This window comes from Branchiostoma lanceolatum, chromosome 3 (genome assembly GCF_035083965.1).
Source record: "Branchiostoma lanceolatum isolate klBraLanc5 chromosome 3, klBraLanc5.hap2, whole genome shotgun sequence".
NCBI classification, from domain to species: Eukaryota; Metazoa; Chordata; class Leptocardii; order Amphioxiformes; family Branchiostomatidae; genus Branchiostoma; species Branchiostoma lanceolatum.
Window position 1 is genome coordinate 26,081,553 of NC_089724.1, and position 16,807 is coordinate 26,098,359.

A 16,807-nucleotide genomic window follows, 5' to 3' on the forward strand; every position below is an offset into this window, starting at 1 on the left:
ATATTCATGAATTCATGAAAATTTCATGAAAATTTCATGAAAATTCATGAAAATTCATGAAAATTCATGAAAATTCATGAATACTCATGAACGTTCATGAAAATTCATGAACGTTCATGAATTTTCATGAATTTTCATGAATTTTCATGAAAATTCATGAACGTTCATAAAAATCCATGAAAATATCATGAAAATTCATTTAAATTCATGAAAATTCATGAACGTTTATGAATGTTCATGAATATTCATGAACGTTCATGAATATTTATGAAATTCTTGAACGTTCATGAAATGCCATGAATATTCATGAACGTTCATGAATATTTATGAAAATTCATGAATATTCATGAACGTTCATGAATGTTCATGAATTTTCAGTAATGTTCATGACCGTTCATGGACCGACCATGAATATTCATGAATGTTCATGAACATTTCTTGTAGCGCTAAGAATTCCAAAAGTCAATGTTAGAAATCAATCAAAACATATGATTATGCAAATTTATCTAATTATTGTTAAGATAAAGATGTTAAGTAAATGTTACAGGCATTTAGAATATATGTTGATTAGGTGGCGTTTCTGTAGGAGAAAGATTGTGTATTCTGGACGAGATTGAGCTTTTGCGGATAGAAATTCGTCATCTTTAAAAAAAATGACCGTTTCGATGGCAACCGGTGACCACCAGTTAACCCAAAACTTATCCATATTTCTACAATTTCTTACCACCACCCAAAATTTTTAAAAAATCGACATTTTGTCCTTTGCTACAAAGTATAATTACAGATAGACCCTCTTAAAATTACCCATGATGCATTGCGATATTTGCAGCGATTCGATACCATGGCCGTTGGGTGTAATTCCTAAAATCCTTATAACGCCTGATATTTTTGACGTATCTTGTTGGTTCAAAGCCCAAAATGCAGAAAATGATATGGCCTATTATCACATAGGTAGATGGCGTCGACCAATCAGAAGCCTCCATTGCCCACAATAAGTGGTCTGTTATCACGCCATAACACACCACTTATTGACGTCATGTCAGAACACAACCGTTCCATTTTGAAGAGGGGGGGATCTTTTTGATGAATCTTTTTCTTAACCTTGTTTAAAAAATCTTTATAACCGTTGCATTTTGTAGAGGGGGTATCTATTTGATGAATCTTTGTCTTAACCTTGTTTAAGAAAATCTTTATTGTCTTAGAATTCCTAAAAATTTCCTTAGAATACATGAAAAAGGGAAAACAAATTTAAAATTCCCAAAAATGTTCCGCGTGTTCCATTTGCTGTTGGCCAAAGAAACCACGTTCTGTCTAAGGTTCCGCGCGTTCCATTTCCTGCTGGCCAAAGAACCTGTGTTCTATTCAGGTTACCTGAGGTCATGTTGCAGGGAGATTCTTCAATGATAACATTTTCTGACTGACCTGAAACCGACCCTCCTATCCTGTGTGGTTGAAATAAATAAATCAGACAACAGTTGTACATATTCTTCATCATCTTCTGTTAAAAAAGGACATGTGAATTCTGAAATGCATTCTTAATATAGTATAAGGGATCTATGCGTCAAACAGAAATTGTCTACTCTTATATGCGTCAGTTTGGATAAGCTATATGATAATAACGTTAATGACCCGCCTCTTCCTCGGTGTATATGGTGTCATAACGCCTGGTCATGTGCTATAACCACCTCATAAAACCATTTTATTCGATGGTTATAGCACATGGCCAGGCGTTATGACACCATATACCCCTCGGGGCGGGTCATTAACCCTTAATTAACATAATGTATTACACAAGACCCCATAGGTGGTCCAAATAAATGCCTGATTTTGGAAAGTAAACAATACATTTTTTACACAAAATTACCCAAAAAAATGGACTTCAAAGACTCATAGCTTCTTATAGAGTTAAGATATCAACCAAAAACATGCTAATTCGTGATTCCTGTGGTATCTTTTGCCTACAAACCGATTTTCACCGAAGATTATTGATGTTTGATATTTTGTCCCAGTCCTCTGAATTAAGTCCCAAAAATCGAGGTCCATTTTAATGACGTCACCATATCACGTGATAATTCCTAAAAAGCTGGACATTTGACATTGTTATCATGCATAATTATAAAGTAGAGGAATCAACCTTTTCAAAAAAGTAAGTCACCCTTTGTCCCTCTGTTTGGTACCAAAAACCTGCTTGGCCCATGGACTAATGTTCATAAAATACGTGAACGTTCATGAATATTTTTAAATATGTTATCAATTCACAAATGTATTATAGATATGCGTCTCATTAATATTCATAGATATATATGAAAATTTACATAAACATTGAGACGTTTAAAATATTGATGGTTATGAATATTGGTTGTGGATTCTGCCTCTGTATTATGGAGTAATATCGCCTTTTATCTGGTGTTGAGAAATCTACTTGAGCCCTAGCTATTTACCATATTTATCGAACGTTAGTGTTCTGAAAAGTATTTTAGTTGATTCACGTGTTACTTGTGATAACACGTGTGAATGAACTCCAGAACACACCTCAAGCTCATTCAATTTATCACTAGTTGACATCTATTAATATTTCTCTCATCTTCAGTTACATATGTCACATGTTTGAGAGTCCTATTATGGAATTTGGCGGATGTATAAACTTTCCTCATTAATTATGCAAACAAGATACTGATTTGCATAATAAGTATCTAATCATGTACATCATCACTCAAGCTAGCTACTTGCCAAAAATCATGACCATCCATCAGGCCCTTCTTGAGTTATTCTATTTCAAAGTCTGAAGCAAAACCTGTTCCTGCAGTTCCAAAAAAGCCGCTAGGGGTCCAAAACCTACACCACTTACTCTCCGTCCAAAGAGCTATCTACCACTCAAAAATCAGGACCATGGCGTAGCATGTCCAGAACACGAGATATCAAAACAGGAAGTTCCGCTGCTGTACCGTAACAAGCCGCTAGGGGACCCAAAATCTAATCATTTCCATGTCTCATCAAGACCTACCCACCTATCAAATATCAAGAAAATCTATCCAAGTCTTCTCGAGTTATGCTGTACGTTACAAACACACAAACAAATACACACACAAACGCTACCCACTGCACAACCTTCTCGGCGAAGGTAATGAAAGGAAAGTTTGTTAACCCACTGCATTTCATAATCGGACATGGGACTGTCAGGTCATGTAACCAGATGGCCTTGCATAAACGTACATGTAGGTCAAATAAATAAACTATCCTCCAAGCAGAGGTCCTGCTGGTTTTTAACGCGTTCAGTTTAGGCATTTTTGTTCACCACGATTGGCGACATAAATGAAAAGGGGACAAAATAGAAAGCCTGACAAAAACATCTAAAAACACGACAAAAACCAGCCAGACCCACTCCTCTGCTTGGAGAGTACACTGTACTAAAACTGCACCACTGCTAGGTGCGGAAAAGTCACATGTACATGTACATGTACTATGTCTTTCAAAATGTGTATGATATGGAATAAAGATTTATTCTATTCATATATATTGACTGTGCCATTTCATCATCACTTTCAACTTACAACACTGCAATATTGAACCTTTGTGGCCCATATAATATCAACATACTCATATTTTTTCATGACCAGTTATAACATATACATTTGTACCAGCACACTGTACACATATACTAGTCCTGTACCACCAAATGATTTTTAACCCCATCTAGACTGGACTCATTCGCCCAATCATAACGTCCAAATGGTATGGTGCATGATCAAATTTGCAGGGGGTGATAAGCACGTAAATGTCAATCACTCTCCATAATAAGCCTTGATTATTTGGCGAAGATAATGTGTTCGTGGAACTCTAGTTTTGAATAATCTATATGATCTTAACTTATTTTTGGAAGCCCCACCTTTGTTGTCGTTATGTATTTCTTTCAGAAACGTTTGGAAGTAAATGTCTTTTATCCGCTGGCCAATGGAACTAACAATTTGTAACGTATTTGAATTATATAAAATTGGTAGGTGCCATAAGAAAGCAAACCCGCTCTCCTCTAAAGACTTACGTATTCCTGTCGCCCAACATTTCACACCAGATTTGTCTAGATCTAACTTACATCGGTCAATGACGTTGGTATTTCAAACTCACTGTAAATGCAGAAATGTTCGCGGGGATTTAAATTCGCGGTTGGGAGAAAATGGTAGTTTGAAACAATAGCAGCGCTACAGTTACACGATGGAGCCGCTTTTCGCGGTGGTTTTAAGTTCGCGGTAAAGAGTTAAAAACCGCGAACATAAAAACACCGCGAACATTTCTGCATTTACATATCAGACTACTCATATTAGAGTACTGAAGAGGCGTCGTAGCCTCAGTCAGACAGGTAGCGTGGCCGAGCGGTCTAAGGCGCTGGTTTTAGGCACCAGTCTCCTCGGAGGCGTGGGTTCGAATCCCACCGCTGCCAGTATTTATTTTATCACTTTCTTTCATATCACTTAGATTAGATTGGTCACATTGCATTGTCTTCACCAATTGTGATTATCCTGTAACTCGCGACCGGCTTCTCGTCAAGACTAATGTGTAATTAGCTGATCAATGACCTTCAACTCATGGAATGCTGTCATTCCATTACATGTAGTACTAATCCATTCTGTTTGAGGATTTTCCTAAAAACAACCGGACAACTTTTTATCATTGGTCTAATATTATAATATAAAGATTTTTATGATCATGACAGGTACCATCGGTAGTGATTGATATCATCAAATTATAATCAATGACATGCAATGTAAGGATAAAATATTAGACTTGTTTGGAAGGAATGATTCCATAACTGTGACACGTCACCTGCAAACGTTCACAACTGACAAGTATTCTTGTAGATCTAGAACTTGCCCTAGTCTTATGCAATACACAAAATCCAGCACTGACACAACAAATTGCCTTGTTTTCTTTTATTACAGCAAATGGACATACACACAGATGGGAGAACCACTGGGCCACGTTTCCCCTGTAATACTAGTAGGAACACTGTGCAATACCCTGGACTGGCGACCCAACAATTCCATACACTTTTTAAGAGCGGATATAAAATAAAATGCTCTATATTAAAATCTCCATTCATAAACAGCAGTGTGACATGTATGTACATGTAATAAGAAGTCAGAAGAATTCCATCTGGGGGGGGGGGGGGTAAAAGGCAAACCTGGACTTTATATTGTAGAGCACATCGAGAGTCTAACACACATGGAGAACATTTGACTTGGCCAACTTTTTCTGTTCCAACTATGAGCAGAAGTTTCTCATAGTTGGGGAATCGAACCGCCCCAGTACTTTTGGACACCCCCCGACACAGTATACAGTAAAGTTGAGGTAACGCTACATCTAGCGAGTTGAATCTATCTAAAATGAGAAATGTAACAGTAAACGTTCAACTAAAAAACTGCACCAATTGAAATTAACTAATACAGAGGTAGTACAAACTGAATAAAACCTGAAATAAACTGAAGACTGTGCTAACATAGAGTACTAAGGCCACACCAATTTAATTTCTTGGTTAACGGATTTTTATTTTCCAAAAAAAACAAAACAATTTTATTTTGGAAAATAAAAATCTGTTAACCAATAAATTAAATTGGTGTGGCCTAATGTAGAGATTAGTTGTGTTATCAGCATCCAACCATCTGCTCGACTTACAAGTGGTTAGGATATAGCACACCTTGTCAAGCAGATGTTAGGCATGATAAACAGTAATAATAAAATTGTGCACATCTACAAGCTGCCTCACCGTAGACATAGGGAAACAGTACACCACAGTATCATTGCAGCTGATCAAATCATCAATTGTAGAAAGACTCTGTCTTTGATGAAACATACGTGGTATATACGTGTGGAACTGGGGGTCACTCGCTTTATACTGTGAAGAATGAAGGGACGAACACTGGCCACAACATCTAAACTTGTAACGTTACTAGTTAGGGCTGGAGGTGAGAGGTAGTATGCAAGCTTTGGAATGTATTGTACCTATTTTGTTATTTACTAGTTTGTGTTATCAGGCTGAGGATTCTGTATCGATGTTTGTGTTTCAATGACTGCTTCATGTTTGAACTATCCATATCTAAGTTGCTGAGGAGGGAGGGGGGCACGTTATACTCATACATAGCAACTTTCACAGGTTACCATCTGTAAAATAATCAAGCTAGTGGACATTTGTTTTCACATTGGATCTATTGGCCAATGAAGGTTGCTGGGGTAAGTGCGGACAACCGTCTGATCAAATATCAGCCTTGTCTACCCAAACCTCAGTCACCCCTGCTTTTTTTTTTCCCTTTAGCGCAACTTTTACAGGTGTTCTGCTAACTTTATAATTCTAATCAACAGGTTGAGAGATTTTGCTTCTGTTTTGACGCTGTAGGGTTGAGCCTGACACCAATCCTTGTGCAGCTTGTCTCTGATCCAACCGTCGTTGTTCAATAGACACAAGCTGAACAAGGATGGATTTCAGGCTATCTTAAGGTATGGTAGCAGGATATACTATGCCTTAGACATGTATGTGTAGACATTGGAATAGCAGTAAAGGTTTAGGTGTAAAGCGCAAACCATTAAGAGGTTTATTAGCAAATGCAAGGCAGAAGTATCAGCTTCTTTCTAACACTGAAAATTGGTGAACAAAGCTTGCCTACCCCTGGAATTCAATTGTAGTGGTCAACAAATAACACTGATTTTTTTACCCCTTCATTTGGGACGGTCCACTTTACAAGGACACGTTTACGGACTTTGGCATTATCAATGCAGGGGTGGGCAGGGGGTGGAAAAGGCCATGTACACTCGATCAGAACACTGTGTGTGGAAGAATGTTTGTTTGTACCATACCAGCTTTACAAGTTCACAAGGCAATCTACGTTGTCAAAGGTCTGACATCAAATTCTTATGGAAAAATACAGAGGTTCTGGGACTGGTCTATCCATTGTTATCACACAATATGGAACTCCTGTGGAGTCATATCAAACTTTGAAGCAGGTCCAAATTCTGGCCAGAGAAAAACAGCTTTACAGAGCATACATGTACATTAACTGGAGTTCGTTTCATTATCATTGGTTACTTGGTGAGCATTACTGGTCATACATCATCCACCCAATTTACTACATTTTGGATTCTCCCGATCACACTGAAAAGCAGGACCAACTCTAAAAAATATTCAATCTTTTAGGGTTCATGGTGCTTGTTAGAGAATTCTTCAAGAGGGAGGGGGAGGAGCTTTAAGTAGCTGAAACATCTATTTCATAGAAAGACATTTATGACAGGTATCTGAAACAGATATCAAGAATTGTGAACCTGGCTCCTGCTTATTTCCAAGATCACTTGACATTGGAGAATTTTCTGATACAGCTATGACATGCTTACCCCCACTCCCCAACCTTTGGGCTTGTAGTTTTTAAAAAGTTCACATTTTCAGGAAGGAGAGACACTGGGCATCAAGTCGAGTGGTAGCACTGTGAAGACAGCAAACATACATTATCCAGAACAACAATTACAAGATATCTCATCATTGAATTACAAAAATAGGACTTTCGTAAGCATCAATTCTTGATAAACCACCACGATATAGTAAAACTCTATATGGTTGACTAGAGGTAGATTCTATGGCAGAGCCACGGTACATACAATACAATATTGTCACACTTGGCTTTTGTTTTGAACCATTCACACAAACCACAAAATGCTGGCTGCCTGGCATTTTTCCTCATCACCCCCTCTCATCAGAATGGTTGTGTCCCTTGTTAGTGTTACACTTCTGCTAAAGGCGGCACGCTCCATTCATGACAAAGGGGTGACCACTACTACAGCTTTGAAGAGAATAATCAACGAAACCACAATGGCTTTTTTCCAGCTGTAGTACCGAGGAGTAATGCCAGGTGGCCAGCAGTCACAAGAACCAAGTTCTCATGTTACAAGGTATCTACTACTGTACTAGCGAGGCACTACTGAACCACATTACAAAGTTTGCTGCAAACTGTACAGCTCCGTCCTAACCTGCTCACCCCCGCTCACAAATTTTGTTACAGTCTTCACTGCCTATGTGTATCAAAAACGGTACGATCCATTTCAAAATAGGGATGTTTTGATGATTGGAAGATGGATGAGAATATCATGCACAATATTCCATTTCCTTGGATTACGTTTGGGATGTACCATGTTGCAGCATGGGGGTGACCAGGCCGTCGGACACAGCTTACAGGAAACATTGTCACAAAGCACCAACTTGATGGCCGTTGTTTTTTTTTTCACTTCTTGTATAGCACTACTTGCAAGTGTACAAACGTTTCACGAGGTATACAAATAATGTTTGCACTCCACCAATGACTGTTACAGTCAGGAAAAAACATAGCACAATATAGATATAGATACAATATAGATATAGATATATATACCAAACAGAGCACAAAACATAACTATACTTTTTCATTATATCGACATGAATATCTACTGTTGGACAAAAGCTACTACAAAAATAAAATGGCACATAAATACGACCGTATATATCCCTCTAGTTTTGAGGGTATATAAACCATTTAAGTGGTCAAATGATAGTCTAGAGTGTTTGTTATCATAGAATTACTGAGAAAATTTGGCATCACAATATGCTTCTTCTTTCATATATTCCTGAGTTTCTAAAAACCTGTAAAATATTCAACAAAGGGTGACCGAAGAATGTACATTTTAAAAACTGCTGGCAGACAACACGAAACAAACAAAAACAATACCCATATCTACCTCTCTTAGAGAATGTTACAAAATACATTAGAATACAATATAAAAAGAAAATACTAAATTCTTGTCTTGAAACTTACTGAGTGGCACATACCTTTTTTGGCAACCATCGTCATAAATTTCTGGAAGACTCACTTCCAATCTATCATATCATTCCATTTCATAAATGAGGTATACAAATGTAGTAACTGATTATCTTTCATTAGCTGATTAGTCTTAATTTTTGGCTTCTGATTGAAAAGTAGCACTCAGAAAACTCTTATTATCTCATTTCGGTTCCTTACGCTTGTCTGTTACTACTTTACTTTGTCTTTCCTACTTGTAGCAAAACGCTCAAGATGCGAGTATACAAACAGCTTCGAGCCCTTGACAAGTATCTCTCCCACACACAAAGAGAGTCGGTTTAGTATAACCATATGCACTGCACTATCCTACAAACCATCTTCAGAAAACCACTACCGTTCAACACTTCCTCTCAGCTGTACTGGATTTCATTATCGCTTGATATCTTACACATCGTCAACTTAAGTTACGTCAGTTGGAATTTAACACTGTGTCAAATCATATTCTTGAACTTGAAAGTAGAATAAATTCATCTGTGTAGTTTTGACTTTCAAAAAAATTATGAAAGACTCAGTCAGTTATAATTTTAGCATCTATGATCAAATCCACTGTTTGCACTACATGCTGCTAGTGACATATATACTTGCAAAATTCATACATAATTTTTCTGCAAGCTCTCAGAATTCAATAAAGGTATCATCATACCTTATAATCATATCACTATAACTGTGTTCCCAAACACTTTAAGATCTGATTAACTAATTACTGGCAATTAAAAACCTCACTCTGCAACCAACTGCAATGCACAACACACATAACCTTGGGCTGCAAATTGACCAACCACAGACCTTCTTACATCTGACCAACCACTGGGCTCTCCACTACAAACCAACCACAGACCTTCTTACAACTAGGCCGCCATTACAATATGTCTGAGCTTAAGATAGGTATTTCAAGACAGAAGAAGATTTTAAAGCCTACTTCAAGTGGGCTTTGTGTGAATGAAAAAATCTGTTCTTTCTCATTGATATATCTTTTAAGCATCCCCTCTACTACAAATTTGTAGTTAATTAGGAGATGCTTTAGCCAAAATACTGATTCTTTCTGTTTGAACAACAGAGCGAATAAGAACTGTGAATTAGCAAAGGAAGGATATCTACTTTCTGTATTAAACTCAGCTCAACGTGACACACTGGATGGCAACCCACACCACGACAGTCCACACATATGACATCACATCTGACACCGCCCACAGACCAACAACTTTCTCTGTACTCAAACCACGACTCTTTTCTTCTTACAACATCGCATCGTGACCACAGTTTTGTCTTGTTTCTTCACTGCCGCCTCTCCTCCTTTCCTCAGTCTTGCGAGGCCACGCCAGTCTCTAAGGAGTACGTGTGTGTGATCACCGGCATCGCTTCTGCGCCCGTGCTCGACACGGAGGTTCCCGCGCTCGCCACGTCACTCACGCTCAAGCCCGCTCCCGTCGCCGTGGTGACAATACTGCTCACCGATTGGCTGATGGTTGACGTGGAGACTCCGGAGGCTGCGGCGGCGGCGTTCGCGGCAGCGATCTGAGCGATCTGCGCCGCAGTGTAGTGGTCGACCTGGGCCTGCTGGTAGAGAGCCGAGCGTACCTCGTGACGACGGGCTCGCATCAGGGACTTGTACTCCCCTGGGGGCAAGGGTCAAAGAGGTCAAGGGTTACGACAAGTACCTTCCTCAACAATGATTGGAAATTATGACATTCACTTCATTTTAAATTCATGCAAAATCTATCATCACCACATTTCAATAATCACATAATACACATATAACAAAGGGATCAAAAGTCTCAAAAGAAAATGTAAGAAAATTTGCGGATGTACACTGTAACATAGCAAATGCTTACATCTTTACAACAAGAAATCAGTTTGAAAAGAAAATGGTTCAAAATTAACTGTGATATTATTTCATCACAATTCTGACAATGGTAAAACAAAAAGCAACACAATCAATTCCAAGTAAGTACACAGACATTTTAACATGCATAACATATCATGCAAGGCACACGCACAAAGACACAGCTACATGTACAGTTGTAGACAATAACACACAGGTTAGTAGAACACTGATGTTGGTATGTAGAAAAGTGACAGCTGCCCTGCAGGCAGTGAAGCCATGCTTGTATGCATCAAGGTCAGACAGCCCTGTTCAGGGGCACCATGCCAAAATCCAACACTTGAGGGGGGAGGGGGGCAGAAGTTGGACAAATTAGCTGGAATGCAGAAATCAAAGCAACTTTAACTGAAACATATTTCGGGGGGAAATGATGCTGACGGGCGGACTTCTTGTGAAATTTGTAACTGTTCTTGGTTTATCTGGCTTGGGGGGGTAATCTTTTATGTCAGGAGTGTCCAAGATGTGCTCATTGTGACACTTCAGCCAAGTTCATAACTGCATCGAATGTGTGGGGTTGTGGTTTTGTGGTATAGAACAACAGATGTGTAAAACATGTTTTGGGATGATTGTAGATGTTACAACACGTATAATGAACACAACAAAACAGAAACTCAACAGCATGTCATAGAAATAGGCACCGGATCAAAAAAGAATGGTACATAATGGGTAAAATAAGGTGACTGTTAGGTACAAACCAACAGGAGTCAACCAAACAGAAACAATACATCGTAAATATTGGAATGAAAACATTTGTTAGTGTTACCCCATTGTTTCAGTCAAAAAGTTTCCAAACAGCTGCTTGTAATGCTGCATTTGAAATTGTACAATGTGAGGAATTTTGAAAATATTTTTTTACAATTTACCAACTGCAGAATAAGGAAAGAGAAGTTTTTTTAAGAAGTACATATTTTTGGTCAGGTGCATGCTGTGACGGTAGTTGGGTCGGACAGAAACTGGACAAATGCGGCCCCCGATATTGGGTTAGTCCCACGTTGATACGACAAGCACGATTGTACTACCTGCAAGGAGCCAGGCCCTCTCTTGTCCAATGAATGATGCTTTTCGTTTACCTATCCTCAACTTTTTCCCATCCACAATGCAGGTTCGCTTGGGACGGGGTTTGTACTTGTAGTCTGGGTACTTCTCGAGGTGAGCCTTACTGAGGCGCGCCTGTTCCTCGTAGTATGGCTGCTTCTCCTGATTCGACATGGACTTCCAGCGAGAACCTACAGGAGAAGATTTGTCATTATTTTAATCATATCAAAGCATGTAGTCTCCGCGGAAGTGGAGGTGGCGTATAGCAATCTATTTAAGAACAGGTGATGACTAGGGATGCCTTGTGTTCATTATTTATAAGTGGGAAGAGACGCAGATAAGTCACCAAGCAAAGGAGACTTGAGGAACGCAGCACTATGAAGTGACCTTGACGCCAAGCAAAATTAGCACCACCCCACCCAGGCTAAAGCTGTACTTTATCCAAGTCATGGAGCTAAGTTTCTACTAATTTGTTTCCTTTTCCTTCCATTGTTCAAATAGTAGGATGTGCTCCCAAAGATTCAAGAAAACTAAATTTCCTCTATAAATTGGAATATCATACAAAGAATTTTTCTTCTTTGATGTCACATGTCGATATACATTCTATTCTAGCTGAGGCTTTAAGCCTGATCAGTCACTCTTCCTAAGAATTCTGGCAAATACATGTAATCTAAAGCCGCCCTCTCACTGGACCCGCGGCACGCTGGCGTCGTCGCTGCAGCTGATTGAATTGACAAAGCATTCAACGAATTTCATCGACAAAAAACAAATCTTTTTAAGCTTTGTGTGTTTTGTTTGTCTTTTTTGGTCATACTTGTAGGTTTTGAATGATATTCCCATTATAAAGTCAAGGGTAACATAAATCCAGTTTAGGACGCAGCCAGCGTGCCATGGGTCCAGTGAGAGGGGGGCTTAAGGTTTTTTAACATAGCTGAATAGAGTAATTCAGCTTTGATTCTACAGTGACTGATGGACAGTTGGCCAAGAGCCTGATTGGTTAGAATGCCTGCAATGCAGGATTCTCCAGACAGGGGGCAGTGCTGTCCCACGCCGGTTCACAACTGCTGAAAGCTCACCAAGGATCTTGCTGATGTTAGAGTTGTGCATGTCGGGGAAGCTCTGCAGGATCTTGCGTCTCTCGTCCTTCGCCCACACCATGAAGGCGTTCATCGGACGTTTGATGTGGGGCTCGCTCACCGTGCGACCTCTGACCTCTCGGTAGATCCTGGCTTCTTGTATGTGGGGATCTGGGAGAGGAAAATATCATCCTTTAATATACAACTATCACGTTGCCAGTTATGTCTCAGTACCTAAATTTTACTTCAGGTTTTTCTATTTGGAAACTCATTTTCAGCATGTCAAATAGACAAATTTTCAACCATTCATTTTCACTTCTCAAGAAAACTGTAACAGTGGTAAAGTCCATAACTTGGGTAAATCTTCCTTAGCATTATTGCACCTTTCTTTCTGTTACAATGTACATAAAGATCAATATTTGATTTTTAAAAGTGTGAGATTGCACATATGTAAGTAACATCTATTTGAAAAAGACAACAAAAAGGGCCTGCATGCCGATTTGAGCTTCTAATGAATAAACAAAGGTACAAACAAAATTTGAGTTCTCATGAACAAACAAACAAACAAACAAGCAAACAAATGACAAGGTAATAGGGCTGTGTGTGCGAGTACTTACTTGGCCTGCCGTCTGCATCCAGCTCACGATGATGACTGGACGCGGCTGCTTCCTCCGAGGTCAGGTCTATCACCATCTTCCCAGGCTCCTTCACTTTCTGGGTCAGCTCCGAGGACGGCCCCTCCCCGCCGACCTTCCCGGAGGTCATCTGGCGCATGTAGAGCTGGTGGGTCAGCGCCTCCAAAGCGATCTTCTCCTTGTCCATGCCCTTCCCGCCCTCCGCCGTCGGCGAGGTCTGCTGGGACAGGCCGTTTATGTGCGCTGTGGTAGTCAGGACTCCCACCGACCGCAGTCTTTCCAACTCAGCCTGCTGCTTCGCCTGAGCAGAGATGGAAAAAAAAATCAATTTATTCAACAAGGAACACTTATCCAGTTGTGGAGATTGAATTGACTCCAGAACCCATCCCTTCTGTTTTGGGACAGAAAATTAGCTTATTGTCAAAAGTTGACAAGAACTTCCTGAAAATGTACATTCACAAGCTTAAATGACAGTAAAAATTAACAACATTAAAGCTGGATACAGTCCTGTTGAGTTGTATATTTTCTAACCTAAATGTCTAACCTTCATCAATGCATCAAAGAAAAAATTTGTTACAGAAAGTATAAATATACAAGCAAACCTATAAAAACAAAGAAAACTAATTGTACTCAACAGTGATCTCTCCGATTCACACTCTTCTCAAAGGAAAAGATGGAACCATGTCTTCTTAACATTCATAACTCTTTCCAGAGGCAACACAAGGCATTCAGTAATCACTCCATAATGCTTTGGAGACAATGTTTGAAAACCACTTATGAAAAGCTTTGATTCTACAGTGACTGATGAACAGTTGGCCAAGAGCCTGACTAGTTGGAGTGCCTGCAGTGCAGGATTCTTCAGACAGGGGGCAGTGCTGTCCTACCTGAAGAGCTGCCTGTGAGTCGTGGGCCATGAGCTGTGCCCTGGTCGTCGGCGACAGACTGTTCAGCAGAAGCGCTCTCGTCTGCGGAGCAGACACCGTGGCCTGGCTCGGCGCTTTCGCCCCCGCTGTCGGAGACGTTGTCGTCGTGGTGACCATCTTCTTCTCCGGCGAGGACGACTGTGCCTTCTGCGAGAGGTTGAGAGGCTGGGGATTGGCAGTGCTGTTGACGAGGATGCTGTGGAGCTGAGGCGTGGTGGAGTTGGTGGACTGGGCGGTGCTCCTCTGCGGGGTGCTGGCCCGCCCGGGAGACGTGCTCTCCGACCGCTCGGGCTTGTGCACCTAATTCAGAGTCGGATTGTTATTCATGACATTTTTTGAAAATTCAAACAAGACATCAAATAATACATATAAATGGACAAAGTGACGGCAGACTCAAGTTGTTCTCAACTCATATTCTTGCCGCCACTTGTACATTATGGAAAATAAAATGAAAGGCAAGATGCTACAATGAATTTGCGTGTGACATTTCATAGAAATATGCACATGAAGTGCGTCATCATTAACGAAGGAGCTCATGATTCGTAAAATTCACTTATTAAAAAGATTAACTGTAATATTAAGAATTCGAAATAACTTTAAGAGGGAACAGATTAAAATAAGACACTATGTTAGTTTCGTTATACATATTCGATTTCAACGACTTGACAGTCTCTGCACCTGATTCAGATTCAGATTATTTGTCACGACTCTGCATGTGACATTTCACAGGAATATGGTTAAAGAAATGTGCCATCACATACAATTCACTTATCAAAAACATTAACTACAATATCACGAACTTGAAATAACTTAAAGCGCAAACAGATTAAAATAAGACACCAAGTTTAGTTTCGTTTATACACAACTTGAGTCTCACCTGTGGGACGGATGTGAGGGGTAGGGACCCCGCCGTGACTGGAAGACGCGGGTCCAACCCCAGGGAGTGCAGCGCCAGGTTGGGCTGGATGCCGGCCATCTGGAGCCGTGCCGCCGCCGCGGGGGACAGCGCCACGGGGTACTGGTCGGCCGTGCCGTAGGGCAGGGTGCGAGGGATGCTCGGGTAGTACGCGGCGGCCGCCGCTGCAGCCGCCGCGGCCGTGGCCTGGTCGTGAGGGAACACCGGGATGATTCTCATGAAGGGCTGGCCGGCTGCAGCGTTGTTACACTGCTCCTGGATCTGGGGAGGGAAGGCCAATAAGAACATACATCGTAGATGCCATACAAGAAATATAAGAAAGCATGAAATATAAGATGAGATATACATGTATGATGTCTAATAAGAAAGCATGAAAACCTTGCACAGACATCTGCACATTCACTCTAGAGATAAAGGGGAATGTTTGCCTGCTGGTGGTGATTTCACATGTACATTTTGAGAAGACATACAATTTTTTTTCACAGTTAGACAAAGTTACCAGCCTGTTGCTCCAGCAGGTGTATTTTCAAAGACTGTAAACACTAACAAGACACTAACACTTCTCTTTTAATTAGTGACTTCATTCAGAACTTAGGTCTAGACCACCTAAAGGCTACAAACAACACTAACATGTTTCTCCATATGTATCTTCTACTGTTGCTGCTTATACTATAGAAAAGTGTAAGCACTAACACTTCTCCTGTGAGTCGCTTAGAACTTAGGTCCAAACCATCTACAAACACCAACCTATTTTTCCAGTAGGTGTTTTTTTTTCTGCTGCTTGTAGAAGACTGTAAACACTGACACCAACACCTCTCTTTAGTGACTCGTTCAGAACATAGATCCAAACCATCCACAAACGACACCTACCTGTTGCTCGAGCAGGTGAATCTTTTGCTGCTGCTGCAGGAGCTGCTGTTGCTGCAGCTGGATCTGCTCCTGCTGCTGGCGCTGGATCTCCAGCTGCTGCTGCTGTTTGGCCAGCTGACCCTGCTGCACCCTGGAACAGCACAGAAAGGGGAACTCAACTCTCAATTTCAGGATCATCTTTTTTTTCACATTTGTCCTCTCCACAGCCAAACAAATTCATTTGACAAAGCTTTGTCAGCTGGCCCTGCTGCATCATGGAACAGCAAAGGGAGGGGAACTCACCTCTCATTTTCAGGATCATCTTTTTTTCACATTTGTCTTCTCTACAGCCAAACAAATTTATTTGACAAGGCTTTGTCACCTGGCCCTACTGCACCATGGAACAGCACAGAGGAAAACTCAACTCTCATTTTCAGGATCATCTTTTTTTTCACATTTGTCTTCTCCACAGCCAAACAAATTCATTTGACAAGGCTTTGTCAGCTGGCCCTACTGCGCCATGGAACAGCACAGAGGGAAACTCAACTCTCATTTTCAGAATCCCTAGGTTATCTTTTTTTCTACACTTTTGTACTCGTTTTTTCCACAGCCAAACAAATTTGA

General features: G+C 40.4%; 1 protein-coding gene and 1 non-coding gene across 7 annotated transcripts in view; one reads left to right on the plus strand and one right to left on the minus strand.

The window, feature by feature from the left end:
• Positions 1-4,353: 4,353 nt before the first annotated feature.
• Positions 4,354-4,435, plus strand: Trnal-uag (transfer RNA leucine (anticodon UAG)). Its single transcript has one exon. It is a non-coding gene; the product is annotated as a tRNA-Leu (tRNA).
• A 475-nt stretch (positions 4,436-4,910) lies between these two features.
• LOC136431232 (transcription factor Sox-6-like) overlaps positions 4,911-16,807 on the minus strand; it is a 39,763-nt gene continuing 27,866 nt past the window's right edge. For 5 of the 6 annotated variants that reach the window (XM_066422548.1, XM_066422551.1, XM_066422550.1 and 2 more), the window contains exons 3-9: positions 16,205-16,334; positions 15,296-15,595; positions 14,380-14,718; positions 13,478-13,796; positions 12,861-13,031; positions 11,769-11,975; positions 4,911-10,483 (exon numbers count right to left, since the gene is read on the minus strand). In XM_066422548.1, the coding sequence (XP_066278645.1) occupies positions 10,167-10,483; positions 11,769-11,975; positions 12,861-13,031; positions 13,478-13,796; positions 14,380-14,718; positions 15,296-15,595; positions 16,205-16,334 (1,783 nt within the window). In that variant the 3' untranslated portion in view covers positions 4,911-10,166. The remainder of the gene's footprint in view (positions 10,484-11,768; positions 11,976-12,860; positions 13,032-13,477; positions 13,797-14,379; positions 14,719-15,295; positions 15,596-16,204; positions 16,335-16,807) is intronic. The other variant, XM_066422552.1, reaches the window with a different exon arrangement.